At 38.8% G+C, this 26,271-nt stretch overlaps 2 protein-coding genes across 3 annotated transcripts in view; one reads left to right on the top strand and one right to left on the bottom strand.

Annotated features, from left to right (window-relative positions):
- LOC128138784 (protein adenylyltransferase SelO-like) overlaps window positions 1-12,931 on the top strand; it is a gene marked incomplete at its 5' end in the record, with an annotated part of 28,993 nt that extends 16,062 nt beyond the window's left edge. Inside the window, 4 exon segments of the mRNA XM_052780313.1 lie at window positions 2,612-2,691; window positions 3,571-3,614; window positions 9,907-9,986; window positions 10,322-12,931. Of these exon segments, the coding sequence (XP_052636273.1) occupies window positions 2,612-2,691; window positions 3,571-3,614; window positions 9,907-9,986; window positions 10,322-10,468 (351 nt within the window).
- Window positions 12,932-13,152: 221 nt separating this feature from the next.
- The window catches only part of APBB1IP (amyloid beta precursor protein binding family B member 1 interacting protein), a 72,643-nt gene continuing 59,524 nt past the window's right edge, over window positions 13,153-26,271 (bottom strand). The window contains exons 11-14 of one of the 2 annotated variants that reach the window (XM_052804608.1): window positions 24,988-25,086; window positions 23,896-24,013; window positions 19,889-19,980; window positions 13,153-17,479 (exon numbers count right to left, since the gene is read on the bottom strand). In XM_052804608.1, coding sequence (XP_052660568.1) covers window positions 16,943-17,479; window positions 19,889-19,980; window positions 23,896-24,013; window positions 24,988-25,086 — 846 coding nt within the window. In that variant the 3' untranslated portion in view covers window positions 13,153-16,942. Of the gene's footprint in view, window positions 17,480-19,882; window positions 19,981-23,895; window positions 24,014-24,987; window positions 25,087-26,271 lie in introns of both variants that reach the window. The other variant, XM_052804599.1, reaches the window with a different exon arrangement.

Raw genomic sequence — 26,271 nt, 5'->3', positions numbered from 1 at the left:
GTTTGTTTGTTTTGCTTAAGAATACCTTCTGATAGTATTCCGTAAGACACAAATGAAGTTGGACAGGGCTCATAAGGAAAATTTCAACCTCGGGTTGATCAGACTACTCTTAACTTGGGTTTACCAGGTGACACCTAAATATCTGCTCTCAGGCTCATCAGCTTGTCCAGTATCTAATGACAAGTGAGATCCCATCTCATCATAAACTCTTGCTAGAATTTCAGCCCATAGTGGCCTCCGCCCTTCCTTGGGCACAAGATCAGTTCTAAATGTAGCTTAAAGCACTGGAACACATTTTGTCATTGTGTCCTGCTCAGCCTGCTATCCCATCCTGTGTTGCTGCTAACTCAGCCTAAAGTTATTCTTCAGGACCAAGTCTAATCATAAAAGAGATGAGAGTATTAAAATAAAAGAGATAAACTTCTTACCTGGATATAGTGCAATCTTTAGAAGTAGAAATATGGCTGAAATGTTTGAACTGGAGTGAGATGCTAGGCAAATAATAATTGGATAAAAATGTAGAGGGGAAATTCTGAAAAGAAAGTTTGTAAGTACCTGATCTGGAAAGGAAAAAAGAAAGCCTTTTTGCAAGAGCCAAAAGGACTTTTTTTTTTTTTTTTTTTTTGATACAGTGCCTTTTCCGTGTGAGGAATATTGTTCACTTTGCCTGGGAAACTTCATTGCCTTTCCGTAACTTCTGATTTACTTCTCTTTGTCTTTGAATCTAATTTAAAATGAGAGCAGGTGGACTTAGGAGGTTGTTTTAGGGAGCAGAATGACTGTGTGTAAAGCATAGAATGAAAATGAGCAGTTACTGTTTCTTTTTCCAGTTGTGTCCTAGATAATTAAGTGATTTTGACCAAATTCTTTGTTTTTCCTTGTTTTCTTAAGTAAGAGGTCTAACCTGACTTTTTCTATGAGCTTAAAGCCATTAATAGTTTAAAAGTTGAGATTTTCTAGTGGTAAGCAACAAAAATACAAAGAGCTGTAGCTGTGGAATTAAGCATTTGTACAGGTGAGGTGGTAAGAGGATGGGTGTGTTTGTAAGAGAAGGTATTTTTGTCATAGAATACAAGGGATTTTTCCATTTCTTAGTGGCCTACATGCGACAGGAAGAACAGAAGCAACCCTCATGTAGTATGGAGCCACACGCAGGCTCCTGCAGTAGTGGCATTTATTACAGCTCCATCTCCCCTTCTTTGAAGGTGCAGACTGAGGAACTAACAATCATGGTATAGTTGTGACCCTACTACTACTACACTGAGGGTCATTTGCAGCCTTCAGTTGGTAGTAGCTGACCTTTTGTTTTTCACACAATGAAATGATTTAGCTGACAAGTTGTGAGTCCCAAAACTGATGCGGTAAAGCAGGTACAATTTTATGCTGGTAAAAAGTTTGATTTTTTAAAAGAATTTTTTTTTTTATATTGAAGTAATTTCACCTGTGGTTTATTCACACACTAATACTTTGTCAATAGCAAAGTAAGTTTTCATATTGGTTTGTAGATCACTTACAGGTTTTTTTCAGCTGCAAACCAAAATTGACCTAAAAATGCCAGAACCCTTTGGCAACAGTGCAGGAGTGCTTACATTTAGTACTAACTAGAAACATTCTGAAATTCCTCCTAAAGCAGCTGAACCCTGCATGTCTTTGAACAAATGCTTAATTCTCACATTCTCCTGTTATCCACCTGCCCGACCCTCAGCTCTTAGTCACTTCTGTAATTTTAACTCATTTTTATACTCAAATGTGGTTTTCATTATACTTTTTGACTGCCATTCCTTTAAAAAAACACAGATGTGATCACAACTTTGTTTTGTTCTTGCTTTTAATTTCCCTTACTTAACTTTTGCCCATTTTTTTCTTGTGTTTCTGCTGTTCACCTGCTTTTATCTATGTCCATTTCTTTCTAACCTGTTCTTTCTCTGAAGTTCATTTTTTTTGTCTGTGAGCTTTGGCTACTTTCTCTCAACTGAGCAATATGCAGCAGCTGTTAGCTCAGTGTAGTCAGCTAGGGAAGCCTAGTTTGTGGTGGTTGTTCAGCACTGGAGGCGGTAACCCCAAGCTCTGGTTTCCCTCTGTTTGCCTTTTCCAAGTTCTGTCTCCTCTCCCTTCTTCCTCTCCTACTGCCTCTATTCTTCTCCTCAATCTTCTTCTATTCCTGTAGCCTTAAGTTTCCCTTTTTCTCCAGACCATATCTTTCTTTATCAATATATTTCCTTTATTCCACAATTTTTGGGGAAAAAAAAAAAGTCTCTACAAATAGATCTGGTCCACGTACAAAACTCAGAAGAGAGTAAAACCTGTAGTTGTGTAGCCTAAAAAATAAAAGAGGTCAGACAATAAGCCAAGGAAAAATAGGGGTGAAGTGCTGGAGGTGTTTAGATAGAATTTGCCATAACAGCGATAGATTAATATGGATGTATCATGCTAGCAAAAAGAAATAATTTACATGCAGAGGAAAATTAGTAGAATTTTTGGGGAGAAATTTCCTTGAAGGGTCATGATACATTTCCCTCGTATCCTTTTAATATTCATTTGCTTACTTTGGTTTTTGCTTAACAGGAGCAAAATTCCAATTACCTGCCATTAACTGTTTCTTTCTCTTTAGGAGTTCTGGGCTCTGCAGGATCTGGGTAAACACAAGTTATTTTCAGAATGGGTTACTATGTACCTCTTAAGATTAAATCGGTAAGTCTGATGCAGTTTCAAGTGTAAAAATAACACAAAGTGTGTATTTGCCAGAAGCAGGCAATTTTAATCTGCGGTGATTTTCCATAATCTTTAGTGGGTCTGGTAAACTGGCCCAAACATGGTTTCATATGCCTTTTTTATCGTTATGGTTCTAGATTGTGCTAGATTCCATAATAATTACTATTGTAGTTCTGTTTTAACACACAGGTACATAAAAATGACATGGGAGGAGTGGTCTGTGTTTGTTGTCTTTCATTGAGCAACCGATCAGATTTCTTTGGTTAATAATTTTTGTTAAAATACCAGTACTACAGATTCAGTCCAAGAACCTGAAAGTCAGGCTTTGCAAATACATAGGAATGAATAGTGTTCCATTACAGGTAATATATATATTTTTTTACTATGTAATAATATGGCTTTAGGATGACAGAGGGTGGAAGCTGAACAATAGTGAATACACAGACAGTGTTTGGAAACCGCTGGTGTTGCATAGATAGGGACATGCATGTTAGAACTTCCAACCAGTTCTTTTGTCTTAAAGCAATAAAGAATGTAACATGTTTCTTAGTCATGTATGGTATGCATGGCTGATAGTAGTGAAAAGAAGTACATATCAGGTACTTGGAAATTTTAGTTGGTAAATACAATTCTTAGGGGAAAAAATCAATACAAGATACAAAACCTACAAGAAAATGTGCGTTTTTTTCCAAGTCTAATAGTTCTTAGAGATTCAGACCTGCTTCCACTGAACACAAAACCAGAACACTTAATAATTTTAATGAAAGTCAAATAAAATATTTCTAAAAATAAATAAGTATAACCCTCATTAGCTAAAGCACTTTCTTTTTCTTCTTTTGATTTGTTTTCCATGTATAGTAACAAGGGTGATTCAGACACCAAGAGAAGAACAAGAATGACAAGTGAGTAAAACAACACAAAAGAATTCTTATGCTTGGAGATGGCAGCTATCTATTTACATAGGTTTCTTCAGTGTTAGTTATTTTCCTTTTAAGAAGAACTAAAATGTACTGTTTTTCTGAAGATGTTACCGAAATCTGGAATAAAACTCCGTAACACTAATGTGAAGTTAAGAAGCAGGCACTTCGTTTATTGCAGCACTGGGGATGCGGGGGATCGCTCCTCCAAAGGCGCGTCAACTTAGTATCAAAATCCATCAGTTTTTATAGACTTTTTCTGTCAGGTCATTGTTACATAAGCTCTTTACATAAAAATGCATACTATGCTCGCTCTTAAATTTAACCTTTATAATGATTGGTCCTTTGATTATATAACCTTATCAATATTCTTATTTAAAAACAATGATTGGTCAATTTCACTTAGCTCTACTGATTGGAATCTTCGATACTCAAACCGAGATGGGAAGGGTAAGGGGTTTCCAAGCAGCATAACTGGTGTCCATGACAGTTTCCTTAGTTTCTTGAAACAAAACATAGAAAAACCAGTAACTTCCTGGTGAGGTTTCTATGGTTAGCTATTTCAAACTTCAACAATATTAAGGTTCCTATAGTCACACATAACACAGTTCCTAAAGTTTCTATGGCTACATTTCAAACTTAACAATCCTATATGTTATGCTTCACAATTTTACTTCTTAATCAAACCTAACTCTTCTGATTAAATTTTGATTTCTTTATCAGAATATTTGCAACAAAGAGGAGAAATTCTCTCATTACACTCCTGCAAATCTTGTAATACTATACGTTCACAGTGGCTATCTCTGGTTTCACCCCATCATGTGATTAGAATCTAGCCACATGTGTATGGCTAGACTTGTGAATATATATGTACTTTTTATGTAAGCTAAATGATCAAGATGTTCCTTGGCTACGATGAGGTGCTCTTCCTCCTTGGGTATCCTCCCTTTTCCCTCCTTAAAAAAAAAAAAAAATCCTTAATTCAATTGTCCATATTTATGAATTAATTGGTCTGGCCCAAACACCTTCTGTTGTGAATATAGTCATAGTCTTACCAGTTGACCGAGGCCTGAGTGTGAGATCATGGAAGTGCATCACAACTATTAGTCCAAGTTGCTCTTCTCTAGATTCTGCTGGTTTTGAAGGACAGAGCACATGTCCATATTTTGGGTGATTGAAATCACAAGTGGTGACGACATCATGAGGAAGGTTTTTCCTACCGGTATCCACAAAGGCTGCTCTGACCTGTGTCACACTGTATGCGAATACAGACACGGAAGCAATCCAACTCAGCTGTCCAGCTATGGTCTATTCCATATCAGTCCTCATTTACCTACTTGTTTATTTTTCTTTCCCTTATTTGTTGTTTAACATTTTGAATTTATTTTTTCTCTTTTTTTTTAACCCACTTTTTTACAGTTTCCATTTGGGGGCTCAAGAGATGCCAGGCCTCCAGCTTGTTCTACGCTTTGGTGCTTGTGGACTTGATTAATTTTTTTTCCTTTTGATTTCCTTTAAGAACTTAAGAATTACTGGCCCATGGGAACATGGTTGTCTGTATCTTGTCATGTCTCAAGTGGGGCTTCACCTTACTGTCTTGAAATTGTGGATGTGCGCTGGCTGCTCCCCAAGTTGTAACTCTTCATTGCAAAGTAGGGTGCTCCCTGAAAGGGCCCCTAGGATTTTATTTCCTTGTGAGAGATGCCCTTCCTCTTCTGCTATATCTGCTTTTCCTGAGTGCAAGCAACATCTTTTCCTTGATCTGTACTTCCTTCCTTTAGCAGTTTGTGAATGTGTCAGTTTGCATTGCTAAGAAGAACATCGTTCTTCTCCAGTGATGAACCCTTGATAACATCAGGAAGATTCTGGTAGGCATCCTGTACTAGCTCAATGGACTAAGATTTGTCTGAGTGTTCAAATATGTCCAAAACCTTTCTACATGTTATAAAGAATTCAGGTTTCTGAAAGGCCCCCACTTATTTTTTTTCTGCATCTGGAGAAAAAACTCCTTACTTCTGAAAGGACTATCTAGTCATGAAAGGGGGGTACTTTAATTCTCCAAGTTATTCTAAATACAAAATGTTTTTGGTTTTGTTTTTTTTAATGAGCAACTGAAAATCTCTGGACAAAAGGAAGTGAAGGAAATGGAGGATCTGATCAAATTCTGCATAAGGTATTACATGCTTCAGTGTTAAGCTGCTTTGCAGGGTGTTTTATTCTCATTTCTAATGGAAATGGCTGTACTCTTTTGTTAGATATTGATTGGCCACTTTCTTCAAAAGCTTTAATTGATTTAGTAGGAAAATGGCAGGAGATAGACCGAGTTTCAGTAATAAGATAGTAAAAACTACAATAGGGCACAAAGTATCATCACATGGACCTTCAAGTTTGCATCCACATTTTCCAACCAAGACTCCATCCGTTTTTAAGAACACTTCTTACAATTTTACATGCATTTTTAGAAAGTTGATATGAGAACAGTTACCAAGAAGAAAGATTTGGTTTATTATTTATATTTTGGTAGGGCAAAGAAGTTTCAACTGTGGGACTCTGAGGCTCTTAGTTCAACTACTGTTTTGAGGTTTTGAGCTCCCCTGTTTTCCTTAGCTAAAATGTAATGCTGAAAACTGTCTCAACACACTTCATATTTTTCTGTTTTTTGAATCTGCTTTTAGAGAAGATTATGACATTTCTGAGTTTTTATTCCAAATCAGAAAGGATCTCAGTTTGGGGATGATCTTCTGCAAAGCAGCATCGTGGTTTTCTACACATATCTCAGAGGATCATGTAGTATAGGAGAAAGACAAAACAGGGAAAAGGTCTTGCCTCCAGGACTACACTTGCGCTAGTGGTCTCAGTTTTCATAGCAGTCCAAAACTTGATATGCAAAGATTCATGGTTAAGTTAGTTTTCTTCCATATAACTGGTCATCACAATATATTCATACAGCAGAGCCAGCAGATATTCCTAACAGACTACCGATATTAATTTGTTATTGTTTCATTTAAAATTTTATTTTCCTTTTAAAATAAACTTTGTTATATTTTTGCTAGCTTCTCCATATTACAGTGTGACTGAAGTTTCTTACAGAGTTTTTTTGTTGTTGTTCTCTTTTACATTTAAATAGATCTCTTGGATGCCCCTTGTGATCTCTTAAAAGTTTTAAGTATTTGCTTTTAACAGCTGTCCCTTGTCAATTGCAGCACAAATCGGACTCAACTCAGTCAGCTATGCGTTTTTACCCAGCATTTCTGTTAGACAAAACTGTCAGGGCTCTCTAGATTTTTATATGGGTTGGTAAGTCCCACTAGATTTCTTATTGGTGTCTTTAGTTGACTGACCTTGAATATATTGCCATTATCACCTCATTATTCATGAACTTTCCCTCATCATTCGTAAGTCTAGTAAAATATCTCATGTCCCAAAGTACATTACCTTGAAGCATTTCAAGTTGATCAGTTATTCGTTCTCTTTATTTTTTTCTCTCTTCATTTAGTTTTTAGTCCTTAGTAGCACTTTATCTTGTACTGCCTAAACATAGTTCCTTAGGAGTTGATCAAAAAGTTTTGACAATTCAAATCCCCATACAAGTCTATCATTGTATTTCTTTATAAAAGAAACATGTAAAAAAAAATGTAGACCAGATCATGAAATGCTCGTAAGGGCACAAAATTTCTTCTGCTTTGTCCTTTTCTTATCTGGCTTTTCTTATTCTCTCATAATTATCTTGTCACTTGTGTTAATTACAGATATTTTTAACATCACTGTGAAACTTGTCAATTTGCAATTGTTAAGAATATATTTCTGGGACAAATATTCTCCTGCTAATATGAGTCATGGTTTTAATGTGAATTACCTTTTTTTTGTATGAGTCATATGTTAACTTCTCCACCATTTAAATTTTCTTTTTATATTGTTATCACACTTTACTATTGAAAATCCATTTACTGGATGAAGTAAAATACTTGGCCATAGCAAATTGCCAAGTGGGAAAAACACTATTTTTTTAGCAGTTCGGGCAGGGTGTTGTTATGACTATGTAGAGGTTATCAGGGTTCCAAATAGCCAGTTGTATTTATTGGCCTTTGTTTAGCATATGTAAGTACATACAGAACAGTGGTAATGTGAAAAAGAAGAATGTCTGTATCTGGAGGGATTGCATCTCAGTCTTCATTCTCATGGAAGTCAGCACCTGGACATTGTGCTGGAAAGTTGTTCTATTACCTGGGCAGCTTTTATAAAGGAGGGAGTGGCAGTGCCATCTGAGATGCTTCTGGTTTCAGCCCGTGTTCTGATTTTGTAAAAGAGCTTCACCTTCTCTCTCCTGGCAGGAACATGAGTGATCAGAATTCAGCACTTACAGCATAGAGTGATTGGGTTTTTTTGTCCTTTACTTCTCTAAGTAACATAAAGCTGCTTTGTGCAATGCTGCTGTATGTCGAAGCTTGTGGTTTAAAATGGCTATCATTCAGTTCCAAACATAAAGAATTTAATTGTATTGTGATACATAAAATAATCATGCAAGTATTGTTTCACTGATTACATAGCTTCAGTAAATTCTAGTTTGTTAGCTGGTTAAATGATGCTTTTTAGAAGCAGTGCTTTTTACAGAGAAGTCTGTTCACTGTGCTAGGCAATAATTCTGTATGGGGAGCTCTTAAATATGAATAAAGTCCTGCGATTGTCTGTCTGACCACAGAACTTTAGGAGGATCCAGTCATAGCTTTTCTCGAAGATATCAGTTGTCTTGGTAGTCAGCTAGGATAAACAAGCTACGTTTGCAAGCTGAAGAAGCAGTACAAGGAGATGCAAGAACAGGGTGAATTGGGAAATGGAATAGATTAAGTTTAATGCTTTTATCCAAAATATTGTCTCCAATCATCCTCCTCCTAATATAATTTATTATTTGTAAATAAAGTAACATCATAACTAATTGATTAGAGGAATTAAGTAGAGGGGAAATTTGGGATGGTGATTTTGATGAATACTCTGCTTTCTCTAATATCCTCTTTCAAATATGCTGTAAGACTATTTGTAAGAATATTTTATAAAGCTACATGGGTTTTTTGAAAGAAATACATTATATAAAATATGAGGTTTGAACTAAAATTTATTCATATAAAACCTACTGGGACATCAATGGAAAGGGAAGGAACAGATGAAGTTTGTGTATGTCCATAAATTGCAGACTTTTGGTTTCAAGTCCATGGCTGATAATGCCTCTGGTATCACTGATTAATCTCTTCAGGTAATAATCAGCTACTGAATTTGGGAAAATATGCAGACCAATGTCAAATTAAGATTTAAAATGCAGGCTTGAAATGTTTGTTATAATTACTCTCTAACATTGTTTTGATCATTAATGAAAGGGAAAACTTTCTGAAGCAGAATCCTAGGTTTTAATTGCAGAGCAAAAGTAAGGGTTGTGTTGATGTTATCTGCTAAAAAATTGATAATAAAAGCCATGTGTGCTTGTGAGAATTGTCCTTGGCATACAGTTTGACAAAACTCCTTTCACGAGTTGTTAGTTGCTGTCCTGTAAGATACAGCCTGGGTTACTAATTCAGCAGTTTCATTTTCAGTGTCCCTACAATCTCCCTACCACTAATTAGACACAATCAGCCTGGAACATACTAGAGAAGCAGTGCAGCTGTCACAGGTGTTTCCAAGAAGATACAGCAGACAGTTGTGGAAAAAACTGTGGACCCCCCTTCTCCCAGGAAACTAAAAGGAATTACAAAGTTGAAAAAGTGGTTTCTAAAAAATACAGCTGAAATCCAACATTAAAGGCTTTTATGGCCAAACTTTTGATATATGATATAGAAGAAGGAGTATCTAAGTACATATACTTCAGTGAATATCTCAAGAATTCCTTTTTTCATTAAATAATATAATACACATTTTTATGATCTCCAGGAATGTACTGACAACATTGAAATACACTTTCTAACAATGTGGCAGGAACCTAGGTCATGGTAAAGTAATCACATTTGAAAAGTCTCCTGGTGTTCATAACAGGAAATATTTTGTGTATCAATATGATGTTCTATACTACTCTAATTTTTGTTTGGCACTTTGGCATTACTGATTGTGCAAAATTAAAAAAATTCTTTTGGCAGCTCACAAAAATAAATAGATCAATTCATTCCTTTTCCTTTTTATGCATTTTTTTTCTTGGTCTGCAAATTAAACAGATTTCAATGACACATTTCAATGACTCTTCTGCTTTTGTTGAATATGTCTAACTGAATTTAACACTATTTACTTTTGGTTTCAGCTGTTAATCCTAGATACATACTTAGGAATTGGATGGCAAAATCAGCAGTGCAAAAAGCTAATTTGAATGATTTCTCGGAGGTAAAATTGTTTCTTTCTTTCTTGACGTATTTATTAATAATTGGCATAATTGGCAAAAGTGTTAATGCAAATGGCATTTGCACTTTGAACCTATCTTACACTTTGACCAACATTGTACTATCTACTACCAATTACCATTAAAAATATTAACAAAACTATTAATAGTATTAATTATAAATAGTAGTGACTATATTAATAGTAGTACTAATAATAGTAAGCAACTCATGGAATAGTTTCTGGAGCCAGGAGGGTGCATAATGGGAAGTGGCAGAGACTTTTCTTGTTTGCAGGAAAACATTTTGTATAAAAACTTACCTGTTTTTAATTGCTTCCAGGTTCAACTCCTACAGCAGATTTTACAACATCCCTTCCAGGGACAGCAGGCTGCAGAGAAAGCAGGCTACTCCCTGCGCCCCCCAGCTTGGGCCAAGGATCTTAAAGCTGTTCATCCTGAGGGAAATTTGAACGAGCGAGAAAAATGACCAGGGTCGAAGCTCAGGCCTTCAAATAGGATTAATGGATCAAGCCACAGGAACTTCTCTCCCTCATAGTTTGTGGACTGGAAGCTGCTACTCTGCTAGGCAAGACAAGGTCTTGACCAACTTATAAAGTCTAAAGATTAAAGAAATGGACCACTATGTATGCTTGCATCAGCATGTTATATTGGCATTTATAACTCTGCCCTTCATATTGAGCTGTGCATTAATTTCAGTCCCAATATTTAAGTTCTGCCAAACTGTCACACTTAACCTCTCAGAATTCATGGCTGATCAGGTGGGTCTCAATAACTTAATGGTTGGTCAATTTAAAATCCATCTAAGCTAGCTGTAATCATATAGTATGTTGATGAATGTTCTCCTTGCTGTTACACACTGTTCAACTATAACTGTATTCTGAAGACATAAATGTTATTAAGTCTTTTGCAGAGTTGGAACAGGGGATCGTCTTACACTTAGACCTTGCCACCTTTTCTCTTTTTTACCTTGTTTTGTCCCATTAAACTGCCAACAAAGATTTAAAGGAAATTCAATTAAATAGTGAGCAAAGATGTCTGTCTTTGGAGTGACTTGCCCAAAAATAAATTTTGGCGTCTTTGCTGGTGTCAGGTGCCTCTCAAGCCTGGCCCACTGCTCTTTGAAAGTGTATCTTTTGATAGTAGCAGAAAGATTGTTGGTGCATGGATATAATGCCTCAGGAAATTTTCACTGGTTGGACATGGAAAAGGACTTTCTTGGAAGATCTCACTACATACGTAGTCAGGTCAATATACCTTTTGTATCCAGCCACCTGATGCTGTAAGGGACTAACAAAAACCTTGCAAGGAAAGTATTTAAAATTCACCTGAAGCTGTTACACAGAAGTCCTTTAAGTGACAGAGAGAGACTAGTCTTTGAGTCCTGGGTCTTGTTATTTATCCTTGTTTGATATTCCAATTCCACATCACAAAACTTAGTGTGTAATTATGCCAAAATTAATACATAAGCAATCAGGTCCAATGTTATGCTAGAAAATTTACAGCAAAAATCACTTATTTGGGGGCTTTGTTACTTCTTGACGTTACCTTGTCTCTTCCCAAATCCAAAATGGATTGTTTTAGAATCTCCAAATTTGAGTGCCACTTGATTCTGAAATAGAGGCTATAATTAGCATTTCACAAATCTATTTCTAGAAATATAGTTAGTGTGGAAAAAAATTTACATTATTAGAAAGTTTCAGTGACTAAAAAATATTTGAATGGTTTCACATATTCCTCTGGGTGCAGAGAGGAGGTCAACTACATCTCCAGGAGTTCAGTCATGGACTCAGTCATGTCCTCTTTCCTTGATTTACGTGAAAGCAAATCTCCATTATTTTTTTCCCCTAGTTTTACCATGCAGTTTATAGTGCCTGTTTTTAGTAACTATTCTGATTTCATAATAGTCAGTACTGACTGTTAATGGTGATCAAACTGCCTTAGAATATTCCACAAGACCATGAGAGTTCCTAAGTATTAGCGATATGAATGTCTTCTGTTCTGCATGTCTCCCTCAAACAGAACGTGTGTTTCCCAGTTATTGTAAGACTGTCAATAATCACTGATAAATAATAGTTCCGTTCTGTAGTTTTGCCACATGATCCATGTAAGTTTCTACTTTTCCACTCTCAAAGTGCCTGACAAAGAGTGCGTGAAAAACACATGACTAGTTATCTCAACACTACCTTTTAACTATGTTTTGTAAAAGTAGAGAAATGAGCCACATCATGCTCAGCATTTTATACCACCTCCCTTTCCACTTCTAGGTTTTAATCATTATGGTTTTATTATGACAATGTAAGCATTAATATTGTGTTTCATGATATATTCCCTAAAATCATTGGCTTCCACCTGTGGTTCCGGAGCTGCCTCTTCCTTCACGTTACATAAACACAGCAGTGATGCAAGAGCAGATGGGGAGTAAAAAATACCGTGGCTGGTAATCAAGCAGGTGTTTAGTTGTACTCTCATCCTCTTTCTGTATCAGAGGACAGTTATGAGGGGCAGCAGCAGTGCTGATCCCCCACACGTGGACTTTTCCACATGACTCTAACCTTTCTAATCCTAAGGACTGATGGAAACATGGTCGCTTGAAGTAGGTCCTTCTTCCATATCAGTGACGCAAGAACCCAAAGAAGACGACAGCTGCTGAGACTGCTTCCACTTGAGGTATGGAGAAAGGTTAAAAATAACATGCTGCAATTTCAGATCTTTTCGGACTAAAATACTGTAATCTCTAGTAATGTACATACTACCATGATCTACAGGAATAAGACAATTATTTCATATGGCAATAGATTAGCTAGAGATAGAAGGATTCATTTCTATTTTTTACAAATGCCTTGATTTACAGTCTTGGAAAGGAAGATCTTTTTGTATTTTGCAGCATCTTTTTTGTACCAAATAAAGCCAGATAATTGTGTATCATTAAGATGGTAGCTCTGTTCTTTAAATGGAGAGTTGAATACTTACATTTCAGAAATTCAATGCAACTATGTACATACACAAAATAGTTGATAGAGGTCTAATCATCACAGCATTTTAATTGATTTCTGGAGTTTTCTGTAGGCTTTGATTCTTTTTGTTTCGAAGAAAGCTCAACTTTTTCTTTTGTGTAAGATTAAGCTCATGAGTTATGACTGACTGCAGATGTAGAATGTATAAAATTTGAGTTTATTGTACAGTAACAAAAGAGAAGGGAGGAAACAGGGCAGGAGACTGAGACTTCTGGTGAGAAGAGTGACTGCTAAGAAATCCATGTAGAAGTCTTAGTGCTTTGTGAATTCAGAGAAACTAGCTTATTGTGCATCATTTTTCTAAGGACATGTTCTGCTTTGATGCTGAGTGTGTATTTCATAAAAGAAAATTCATTAGATTTAAAAATAGTTGGATAGCAGGCAGTTGTTGTCACGTAAGTGTGTTGAAGATGTGCACTCCTAATACCTTGTCAGAAAATGATACCCAGCTCTTTAGCATTCAGTGATTTTTGCATAATGCTTACCTCAGTTACATATGGAAAGCAACTGGGAAACATTAATCCCCCCCCCCTTTTTTTTAAGCCCTAGTTTTAACCCTCCTACCTTTAGCTAGTTAGTATTTTTTCTCCTGCAGTTGGAACTAAAGCTTGTACTAAGCTTATAAGCCTTGCACTGGTCTCGAGAGCATTTCTCAGTTTGGCCGTTCAGAGATGATGAGATACCTTTTGAATGTTCTAGCATGTCAGTTCAAAGTTTCTAGGTAACATTTGTGTTAGTGGTGAACATAGTTCTCTTGATGAGAGCTTTTTGCTCAGTTCAGTGAAAGCAAGGGGGCTAGAGGACCAGCAAGAGTTGCATGGGGTCTGTCTGTATTGGCAAGTAAGAGGGCCAGGAACTAGTCCCTTGGCCCCCAGACTGGTACCCTAACTGGCCATATCTGCACCACAGGGGATCTCTGTACGGGAAGTGAAACTTGCTTTAGACTTGTCCATGTTGTCTTCTGGGAATGGTTCCTGGCCTAGGCAGTTCCTTGAATTGTACCTGGGACTGTGCTTAGGCCCGCTTTGGCAGTACGGGTGAGCACTAGGCCAGCACTCAAGCTTGCATCCTCATCTTCTTTTACTTAGCAGTAAAGACAGAGGTGTACAAGCTGAAGCAGCTTGCTAGCAATGATAGCTCCTCAACCATAGGGTGCAGAGCAAAGAAATGGTTAACAGCAGTCGTAAGACATCCCCCCATCCCCATATCCCTGATGTGAGATTTAACTACTCTTCCAATGCTTACACTGCTGACAAACCAAAGAAAGGAAGGAGGAAACAGGGAGCGGTTGTCCCATGGCTACACCTGAGTAACTCTGGGGATGGGCACGATTACTGCAGGAAAAATATCCTTTAGCTTCAACTTGTCTCAACTGAAAACAGATTAAGTTGCGGGACGTCACATAAACTTTTTTTAGTAACTCATCTGGCACTTCCCCAGCTGAAGCATCCCTGAGTTCCTCTTGTGTCCATCACCACCCTCCATGTCGGCTCCTTCCAAGGGCCCGTCCTTTCGCTCCTACTGCTTTGACCAGGTACCACCTGCTCCTCCTAGTGCTGAGATGGGCATGTTTTGCCTTGCATTGCCCCAACTTGTCACAGGTCTGGCTCCATGATCCTGAGTGCTCGTGGTTTGTGGTTTGTCATAGCAAAGTCCTGGTCTTTGCTGTCTTATGGAGGACTATGCTTATGCAGCCATCAAAATGTGCAAAACATAGTAGGAGCCACCTGAACAAAAGCAAGATGGGCCAGCCAGCACTGCTGTCTGTACTTGGATAAAAGGGTGGCCCGTTGTGCTGTGAACTTGTGGACAATGTGGAAGATAAGGGTCTGCAACTCTGAGGTGATGTGGGGCTGTAACAGCCAGCGATTGCCTCGGTTAGTGTTACACTTTCGGACTCTACTGACAATGTTGTCATTGATGTCGGTCAGCGCAGAGACTGCAAGGCATGTTGGGGTGAAGGGCAGGCCTCAGTAGCCTCATATACCTGCATGACCTTGGAGAGCCAGAAAAGTCCCCTACCTCTTCCAGAGTGGACAAATAATTGACCTAAACCAAAGACCCCACCGGGGAGTGGGGTCAACATGGGAACATGTGGTGTGACATACTGCTGTGGGGGTGGGCCTCCTTTAAACCATAGCATCAACAGACTTTTAATGCTCCTTGTCTATGCTCAAACAGCGGCCCCTGCAGGCAATGCCCCAACTCTCTGCCACCTGTGCAGATATGTATCTCGCTCTTTACCATCTCTCACACATACGATCTTGTAAAACCTTGCAATTAAAATGCTTTTACATTTTTTTTCAAGCTCAAAACTAGGGAGGAATACTAACCACAACTGCCTTTACCCACATACAGATGCATTTATCGGTCTGCCTCAAGCAGCCACTTCTTCCACTAGAAATGACACAGCTGTGGGCTTTACCACAGTGTTTAAAGCAAAATCATTTCAGTGGCAGGAAGAAATGCATGTGGTTCATAACATCTTTTTTTTTTTTTTTTAAGCTGAAAACAAGGTAGTAATTTCAAAAGCAAAGGCACTTTATAAAGATGTGGTTATAACCTTCACATTTCTGTTAGGCTGTTATGCAGGTACATGAGTATCGACACACCAACTTTAAGCCAAAAATAAGACTAGAGATGACCCAAAACTTTCCCAGGCCGTGGCACTGCCACCAGCTTGTCATTCCCTTGCCTCCCGCCACCACTTCTTGACCTAGGACTCCATTTTGACAAACAGCAGTGTTCTCACCCCCTCCTCTGCCAGCTGCTCCTATGTATTTATTTAGACTGCACACTTTGCTTTTTATGCTTTTTGTATTGCAAAATACAGAAATGCATTATTTATGATATCTTAGAAGATCATGTGCATGAGAAGAGGCAAAGACTGGACGAAATAAAAATAAAGACTAGAAAGTATAGGCAAAAACTCTTTAAAATAGTTTAAGTGGTACCAATTGCCAGTAAAATGCCTGTTCATTAACTATGACACTTTGTGTAGATATAAAATAGAAGCTATTTTTGAGAACTAATAATGAATGCTGCCTAAATGAACAACAGAGAATTAAAATGAGAGAACAAATGAAAAAAAATGTAGGAGAAGACATTCATATCAGGTACAAGATAATTACAAAGGCTTTCAGAAGACAGACTATTGCTAGCTACAGTTTGAAGACAAATATTAATCAACAAGAAAAAAATCCCTGCTTACCAAGGGAAGCACACAAGATTTCAAAATAAAATTTTTTCTTTGTTTAAGATTAACCAAATAAACCAGATTTAAAGGCAGCAACTGTGAGTGCTGAACAGGTATGACTGGAGTTGCATATGGAAGCAGGAGTGTATAACATTTGGGGTGACACTGTCTGGAAATGGCCCTGGTCCTGCTTTGTATCTCAGAATAATCTAGCTGAGGTTTTACTTTTTAAGACAGACTGTTTTTGAAAAAGAAATTCGGGTCTTATTATTTTAAAAAAACCCCACAATTGGGGGTTTTCTGATAAAAGAAATTTTAAGGGGAATTCTGTGAAAAGGAATCTTCCTACTTCTCAACATTCACACAAGAAGATTGCTGTATTTTTCCCTTCAGCTCCAATCCTACTAGAGAGGCAGCCAGAGAAGATGCACTTCACTTACTGGCTGGCTCTGCGAGTGCTGCTCCACCATCCCTGGCTGTCCTGATGGAGTGAAGCAAGACTCTACAGCCAATTCTTACCTTGGCCTGATGCTGGAATGGTAGTTAATGGGGGGGGGGAGGACCAGGTTATAGGGACAAAGTGGGGGACAGAGGGCACTCCACCTCACTTCTTTAGACCCCCAGGAGGAACCCTGAAGGAGAATTCCTCCTGGAGGAGCCTGACCCAGCACAACTTTCCATGATGCCTCACAAAACCAGCTACGGCTTGAAGTCCACCTTCTCCCAGAGTTCAGGAGCTGCTGCCTCTTTTCTTCTCAAGAGCTTTCATTAGGTCAGACATGAAATCTGCTTGCTTGCCTCCACCCCCTATTGGAGGTGGCCCAGCTGACCGTGGCTCTCCAGCTTGTCCTGTGTTTTCTAGCCTTTTTGAAGGAAGTGGCACAGGTTTCTTTGTTGGAGGTGGTGGCTTACTGGAGACAGGTGGAGGTGGAGGGGGTAATGGCAGGTCTCCATTACCGCTGCTGGATGCTGGTGGTGGTGGAGGCACAAAATCAGGAGGAGGTTCACAGAAATCAGATGGTGGTGGTGGTGGTGGTGGAAAATCAATCTTCAATGTAGGTGGTGGTGCTGGAAAGCTGTCTGGATCTGTTAGGAAAACGCCGCTGTCTCGTTTGACTTTGGAGGGTAGAATTGGTGAAACAGTAATAGCAGATGACCGCCTTTCAGGTGGAGGAGGGGGCTGCAATGAGTTCCCCCTACTCTGGTATTTCTGTGGCCTCATCACCGACTGTGCCAGGCCAGGTGCACTGATGTTATTTGACTTAGCCTTTAATAAGCAGAAGGAATAAAAGGACAAGACACAGTCAATGCATGTCTAAACTAATGCCACTGCCTAAGAACAGTGAAAAGATGTGAAAATGTATGAGAAGAGTACAGTAGACAGACAGCACAATGAAGTAGAATACATTTTGTCTGAAGAGTGCAAATAGTATTTTGTTTTCTTTCTGGAGCTGCCCACAGAGCTTTGACAGTGGAAACCTCCATACTGACAGTATTCATAGTGCTTCTTTGAGTGCTGTCCTCAGAAAATGAGTGCTTTTAAAATTTCAAAGAATTGCAGTTAGTAAGACATTAAAGATACTTTCTTGATGTTCCACCCTGCTGTTCATTCCCTGAGAACATGAAGACTTAAAAAAAAGATCTGTGCTGTGTTTTTACATCCAAAAATACTGAGCAAGATTTGAGAACATAAAAAGCAGAGTAGTTTTGGCTCTCATCCCCATTGTACCTCCATCTCCCATTCTAGCTGTGACTGCTGGATCTCTGGATAAAGCTAAAATAATGAAGTCACCTATCCCTGCCAAACTCATTAGACACAACAGCAGTGAACTGGGAAGAAGGTGGAGAGATTTGGGAATTTAAAGTTTACATGTCTGGATTCACTGTCCCCAGCACTCTGCAGCATGGTGTGACATGCATTCACCCACAGGGTAGTGCACTGGGGCCCCTCCATGTGGGAGGCAGAGCACTGCAAAGCACTGTGCAGAGAGGCACTTGGGAAAGCCATCTGTCACGATTCTGTGCGGTGCACAGCAGGGGAAAGATACTCCACCGGTGACCTGGCAAGGGCCACTGATAAGCCTGGGGAAGGGTGTCTTCCGCCTGCTGGGCAAGGCACATGCACATACGTTCTCCACTCTCAAATCAATAGTGCGACAAACAGGTCCTTGAAGCCACTAAGTTCTAGCCAAGTCTGCAAGGTCACGAGATGTTCAAACCCTCTGACAACTTTTTTGAAGGAAAAATGAATCAAAGTATCCATCATACAAGTGAAGAAAAATAAAATGTAGGATAGCAGTTCATTATGGAGATGTTTATTTTGACAAACTTTTAGGTGGCTTTTCTTTTAAATCGTGTTCACTAGTTGACACTCTGAAGATAAATAAAGCCCATTTGGTGATATCTGAATATAATTTGCCTTTTTTTTTTTTTTTTTCAGGTAACAACTGATAGCTGTTGACAGTTACTACACAAACATGCTATCTATTCTTGCAAACCTGTGGAGAAGTCTGCTGTCCTGAAAACAAAGCTTTGTAACACATTAATTTCTAGTTATGCTGATTTATCAGTTTGGATCCAGCTAGCTTAGTGCTCTAACTGTAGCACAGTGCACCCTGAAAGACTTCAGCTTGATCCTTAGGTTCCAGGCTTGTAGAAGCTGTCAGATGAAGAAGGCAGCATGTTTCCTTCTGCTAGAGAAAAGTGTTCTGCAACCCTGCAGTCAGCAGTACTAATTCTGGCATTAGCTAAGTATAACATGCATGCCTTCTCTTCCTCACTCTCCTTGCCTACAAAGATGGAAGTAAATGAGACATAGGAGGAGGGAACCACTGGCTGAGTTCTGAGAACGTGATCTACTCCAGAGGAAGTGAGGTTCAGAACAGAGAAACAGATCTTTTTAAAGGAGGAACTCAAAGACAGAAACAAGAAGCATAGGACACATAATGCAGGTGACAGGTGACAAAAATCCTAGGAATTTCATTTCCCTTGTCCTGTGCACTTTATGCATGATGGAGGGATTGAATAATGAACTGCAAACAAATGCAGGGTTTTTTTTCTGTAGGATGCTTTGAAGTCCTCATACTGTAGCCTACTGATACTTTTACAGCCAGAGATGGTGCAAGTAGACAAAATTTGGAGCTTAACAAACAAATGCATTTAGAGCCTAGTGAAAACATGTAATGTTTTTCCTTACATCTTCACACTTAATCCTTTCTTACACACTTATCTTCAGCTGTGCACAGTATTCCCTGCTGAAAACACTTCTGTATCCTTTGTGTTCCTAAGCCAAGACCTGTTTTCTGGCAGAGACAGAAAACAGCACCAAGGTTCTGGCAGCACGGAGTCTTTGAGACTGTCCCAGTACGCACATTCCTGTTCCTGCTACGTGAACTCACAGCTATTTGTTCTGAAGAATGGAAGTGGTGGATGGCTGTGCCTTCACCTCCCATCAGTGGCTCCTTCCTTCTGTGCAACAGGCACACTGTTTGCAGTGTGTAAAGCATGAGGAGGGGCAGCAAGGAACCAGCCACTTTGCACAGGAGCCAAATCCTTGTCACAACAGTACACTGGCACTTTGAGGGGGGAAGACAGTGGGTGAAGAAAAACAAACTTGAAGAATTGTTTCACAGGTGACATTTAACTAGTGCACTGCTAGTTAACTGCTGACCTGTACCTCTGATGTGTCCACTTTCTTCTGAGTCTCTGGAAATTCTGCACTGGAACGATGAACTATTTGTGGAATCTGTCCATTTGACTGAACAGCACCTGTGACAAGGAGAGGAGACAGAGGGAAGAGTGTGTTAACATTTTTGTGATATTAACCAGATCAGGGAATAGCAAGCTAAGAAAGGGCTATAAAAACATCTTTACAACTTCCACCAAGAAACCACTCGTTTTTTATACATAATTCAGTAAAATCCATGAGGATGTCTGTTTTCTACTTCAGGCTTATTTTGTGACTTTTCATATTCAGTTCATTACCTAAGGAAAATAAATAAGATACCTTACATTAAAACTAGTATCTGTCACATGCCTCCATGGTTGTAGCTGACAATCCTACAGAAGTGCAAGTGGCAGAATTATGAAGACATATGACAGAAATTATCAGAGTGTGTAGAGGTGTTGACAAATGAAGAGCTTTTTCTTGTGACTATTGTAAATGGTGATTACAGAAGGGGACCATTAAGGCTGACACAGGAATAGAGAAGGGGAGCTAGCTTTGGAAGGGAAGCTAAGCAGAAATCAAACTGGCCCACCCTCTGGCCTTCCATTGTTTAAATACCTGTCTTTCATAACAGCATTTTGAGGTTTGTAGTGTGCTGTAGTTTGTATTGCATGTTTTTCTTCCTTTAAGCTAAAGATTAAAAGCGCCATAGTTTCATAACAGTAAGAGTCATGAGAGCTGAAGGTTTGAACTCCTACAGAGGGGCTGATCCATTTTCTTCAGTAAATGAGCTAACAGCTCTTAAACTTCTCCCCATCTGGAATCACAGAAGATTTGTGAACCTCACTGTGTTCTCAGATTAGTGAAGATCTGCCAGCTGGCTAAGTTAAAGCTCTGCAAAACATCTGCCCACCATTGCTGTGTTTGTAAGGGATATGCATAAATAACCCAGTACTGTCAAATGGAATAAGTGAATGTGAGACCAAAGGACACATTTGTGCATTTAATTATGAAAAAATCCCCAGCCCCTGTGTAGTCTGATGAGGATTAAATAAACTCTCCAGTTTAGTCTAGGATTTTGGAAGTTGTACACGTCAAAGTAGTAGATAGTGTTTGGTGCCTAGATACGTACATCTGTAAACGTTAATGACTGCCTTAGGTCTACTATAATTTACAGTTCTGAGATCCAGTGAAGTTCAACTCATGTACTTCTTGGATGCTAGTGAACCTTTAGCTGTCTACATGTAAGTCTAAGCACAACAATGGTTTTAATCTTAACATGTACTTTTCTGATTAGCAAAGAGTTTCCATGAATATGATAAGAAATAGAATAAATTATTTTTATTGCCATGCCTGTGAATCACACGATTGACAGAGAAGACAAACTCTGCAGTGTACTGAATTTACTAGGGCTATTTAGGCTCCAAGGGATGACAGAAGATGGTCTGAAGTCCTTGTGTTTTATGCCTGTGCCTGCATGTTGTTCAGCATATTTAATCCAAAGTAACATTTTGATCATTCAAACTACAGTCTCTGCTGAAGGACTAACATGGAAGTCAATAAAGAGATAAAACCAGTCTTGTGGCTCTAAGTGCTTAGTGGAGAGAGATGTAAATCCCTGGCTTCTGTGGCCATGCCCACAAGTGGAGCAAGTTGTCTACTGGTCATAGCAGAGCAGGAGTTGGGCTTCCCACTGCTCACAGACATTGCTGCCCTCAGTCATGCTGAGATTTAATTAAATGGAAGAGAGCAGAGAGAGAGATCCACTCTATATAGTGCAAGGTATAGTGTTGTACTTGGCAAATATGATATACCAGAAAGCTGGGACATGGCCAAATGGTAATCTGTTTCTTCTTCTGTTAATGGATTTCATAAACTATGCAAGACTTGAAAGCAACAATGGATATATCAACTCCTGCCAGATACCTCCATATATGCTATACACAAAGTCAGTCAGCTAAAGGACCCCCAGTCAATCCAATATGTCAGTTCATGCATTCTATTATCAAGATTTATTTTTATTTTAAATGTTATAGTATTCTTTGCAAGTCAATTTCTCTAAAATTTTATGTTGAATTCATATTTGTTTTAAGCAAAAAAAAGGTCGTCCAAATATAATGCAAAATATAGATACACAAAACATGTAATGCAAAATATTGAGCCTCGTAATGATACGGAACATCTGAATAAAGAAACATCCTTCATCTTTCAAACATAATGATATTGTGCTGGCGCATAACATACACTGTTTTTTTAGTGTCCAAAGACACACATAGTGAGGGAGAGAGGCAAACAAAATATTTTGCCTGAGATGCACCTGGCACTTGGGACACTTCAGAACCACAGACTATGCAGTTTGGGGTATAAGCGAACACACGAATGCTGGCTACAGCAGTGTGACCAGAGAATACAGGCTACATGAGATGGCGAGAACAGAAGTTCCACCTGCCTTCCTGAGCATGGCTTTTGGCTGCCGCTGAAGTTAATAGAGTACAGTTCCCTGCTAAGCTCACAGAGGACTGTAGTTTTCTATAGCAGATTTTAGCCTATTCTGAAATCAGACCATATAAATGGCTATACAGCCATTTGAAAGCAGAACAGAAGAAAACATACTTTGTTCCATTTCCAAAACATGAGCCAACAACTGCTCGTAGTCAGGCAGTTCAAGTTATAGTATTATAGTTGGGCCCCATGTTTTACATAGGGCAGTAATGATAACTGTAAGACAGCAAGAATCACAGTGACTTGCCTCAATTAGAACGCTAATGATCCTTCAGAGACATTTCCATAGAGACAACATACATGACTGAAATCTTTCCAGGCTACTTAAACATTTAATGGGATCCATTAGTTAAGATTAACAGTATATTTTATGATCACATGCAGTGTTCCCGGATTCTAGTCAGGAGCTGAAGTTATACAGATGTATAATACACTTTATAAGGCCTTGATCCTGCCCATATCCAGTACAGACTGCAGCACCAGTGTGGAGCCCCACTGAGCAGCCACCTCTCTACTGCCATCAATACCAGAACACAAAATGCTCTACAACTGTCCCATCCACCCTTGCTAAAGTACCCCCACGCACAATCACCAAAAAAATTCCCCGATCTCAAAGCAGTCTGTTTTGGGTCTCCCTACCCCGAATGTGCATTTATTACCATGATTTGACTCCAAGGAATAGTAAAAAGACCTCCCTCTTCTCACATGTACTGAGAAAAGGCAAACTAAAGCCTTGGAAAGGTGTTTGGAGGATTTTGAATTGTCTATATGAGAAGTCACAATATTAATTGCCAACACTGATTTTGACTTTGCCTGTCTTATGACAGTAAGTACTTGGCCAGCATGTCCTTCCTAATAAATAAAGCATATCTTAAGCACGTAAACTAAAAACATTCATGCAAGTTACAGCTAGTATCATGCAGTGTTGTATCTGTACAATGATAAAATAGGTAACAGCAATACGATGAAGCTACTGGAAGAGTAAAGTTAGAGAATAACCCAATCCTTTCTTCCCCTGCATCCTTCTCCTAACACCCACATTGTTATCATTCAAATCAGTAAAAGGCTAGGAAAGAAAGTGGCTCACTCTGTAAATATCTCTTTTTGAAATTATTATTCTCAGAATATCACACTCATCCCTTTTACTCATTGGAAGAAAAGCCAGTGTACAGATGGGCAAACAGCAAACTTCAAGACATGGACCATCAGTCCGTAAAATGTAGAGGGAGGATAAAGGATTTGTATTCAGATGCCAACAGAAAAGTACCTTATTGAATTATGCAGATTTAAATTGACCTTTGGTGGGCTGTCTTTATATTCTTCAAGTTCTAACTTTAAAGTGAGAGCTCTACTGCTAGCTTAGTTATAGATCAGAGCTACACTGGGCTGTCTAGAAGAAGATATTATCTTGCTGAATCCATGGGATAGCTTTCTGAATAAAGACTATGTGCAACACTGATGATGACAGAAGAGGGCAATAAATGTGATTTCAACTGCTGTGACAGCATCAATACCTGCTGCAAAGGATCCTGCAGGGGCAGCTGGTTCCACCATCCCCTGATTTGTCCACCGTGAGGACAAGCCAGCTTTCTTCACTGCACATTTGTAATTATCATATAATGTCTTGCCATACTGCAAAATAATCAAAACAATACAATAAGCATGGTGTTAAGCTTGAAATAGGCCAAGCATTCATTTTGCTCTCAGACAACTTTTCTGACCCCATTCCTTCCTACCCAGTTTTGTTAAAAAGTACATTTCTAGAAGTGCTGTGCCTATTTCTGTACAGGGCCAGGTGGAAAGCACCTCTGCAATAGCACAATAAAACATGAATCCCTGCGACCAAACACAGTCCTACTGATACCATTCTCACATTTTATGGTCATTTCAGTATCTGTAAGCATCTTGAAACTTGGCTTTAAAACCAACTGTTCGCAATAATTATCTTTTTTCAAATCGGTTCCAGGTATTACATTTTCAGACTGGAGACTTTGGACACTGAATCCTGGGCTCTAGAGCAACAGCTCTGTCAGTGTAAGATACAAAATAATTTGATGTTCACCCCACACCTTTGTTGGATGCCATCCTGCAGCAGAACTGGCAGAAAAGAATATATAACTAACAGGAGCAGGTCTATATTGCCAGGTACAGCCAGTATACTGGGCTATGTATAAAACCTTCTCCCTTACTATTTTGTGCAAACCAAAATGGTCTGTGAATTCGGATCTTTTTGAAAAAGGTGAGGTAATTTGGGCAGAACTGTTTGAAAAATGTCACAGCTGGACTGACTAGAGCTTGCACATCTTTAACCACAGCATAGTATTATTGTGCCAGATAACTGTGAAGTGAGTTTTAAGAGTACATGAGTTTTATAGCTACAGAATTCACCCTCATGTTAATGAGAAAAACACACTGATAAATAGGGTACAGGAACATTCAGAAAATCCATCCTGGTCATGCCCTTCTGCTCTTTCTTTCTATGGTAAAATTATCATGAATGTCCATTCCTGTCACCATATTTCCAGTTGATGTGATGACAGCCAGTAACCTGAGGAAGACAGGATTTTACAGAAAACGTATTTAACTAAATTTACTTTTAATCTCACCTTGGCAATTCTTATTCCTGTTACCCACTGATGCAGGGTTGCTTGATCATCACAGCATAAGTACTTGATGTATTGTGACTCTTTTTGAATCTGGGGGTGCTGAAAGATATTGATTCATAAAGTAAGACAAAAACAGAAATCAAGTCACTATACAAAAGTATGAAGGCACTGCCGTCGACCTCGGTGAGAATGCTGCCTATAGGCATCATGGTAATTTGATGATGATGTGGAAAAAAAACCAAGCAGCAAAAACAGAGTATAAGAAAATATAAAAAAGATGGTGATTATGAACTATACATGAGTTGCCAGTGGCAGCATTTGCTTGAAATAATTTTAATGCATTGTAATATGAATTCAAGAAATCTAATAGTGATCTAGAGTTCAATGAAGTCTACAAATGCCATGGTTCAAGGCCTAATACTCAATGTATAAACACTGGAAGGAAGTCTGTTTCTCATTGTGGTTTGTCATCTGTAAGGCATCCAGACTGAATGCTGAACATAATTAGTTTTCAAAGAGTACGTTAAATTTGTTTAAGCATAAACTCTCAGCTGAAACAGATTTTTCCTTCTAAATGACTGCCTTTCTTTGGGCCTAGTTCTAGCTTTCTTCCTATACATTTTTATTCTGCTTTACTCTTGCTGTTGTTTGCCAACAGTTTTGTAATACTGCCATATGTTCTAGACAGAGGATCATTCAAAACACAACGCCATCAGAAGTAATCTATTTCGTCTGTTTGTACCAGAAACCTTTACAATTTTTAAACCTTTTTTTCTTTTGGACACAATTTAGGATCTCTTCCCCTTACTGATCAATGTAGTAGTGCTATGTGGTGATGTACCATTGCAACTCAAAGATCATCAAAATGCCAGGCTGCCTACTTGCCTGAGACTGAACATCCTCTCCAAGACTCCCCAGGAACTGGGCTCCCCTGCTACAGCAGAGAAGGCTGTAAGTCTTCAGTAGCTTGGATGGAATAATATACTGCCATCTCTTGATACGCAAGGAAAAGAATGAAACTAAAGGAAAAGGCTTCATTATCCCTCATTTATGCGTTCATTTCTACTTACATTCTTATAAATTATACGTGCACAGTTAGCGAAATCTTGCGAACGCACAAAAGAGCAGCCAAATATGGTCCAAGGAGCCACTATTGTCAAACCACTCTTTTCAGCCTGGACAGTTGAAAATTCAAAACATACCTCCACCTAGCAGCAAGGACCCTTGTTTTATACATGTTGTTAATCCCCCAAAGCAGAGCAGTGCTGGACATGGGGAACTCAG

The sequence above is a fragment of the Harpia harpyja genome, chromosome 1 (assembly GCF_026419915.1).
Source record: "Harpia harpyja isolate bHarHar1 chromosome 1, bHarHar1 primary haplotype, whole genome shotgun sequence".
Taxonomy (NCBI): domain Eukaryota; kingdom Metazoa; phylum Chordata; class Aves; order Accipitriformes; family Accipitridae; genus Harpia; species Harpia harpyja.
Note: the sequence above shows the minus strand (reverse complement) of the source record. Positions and strands in the feature narration are given on the sequence as shown.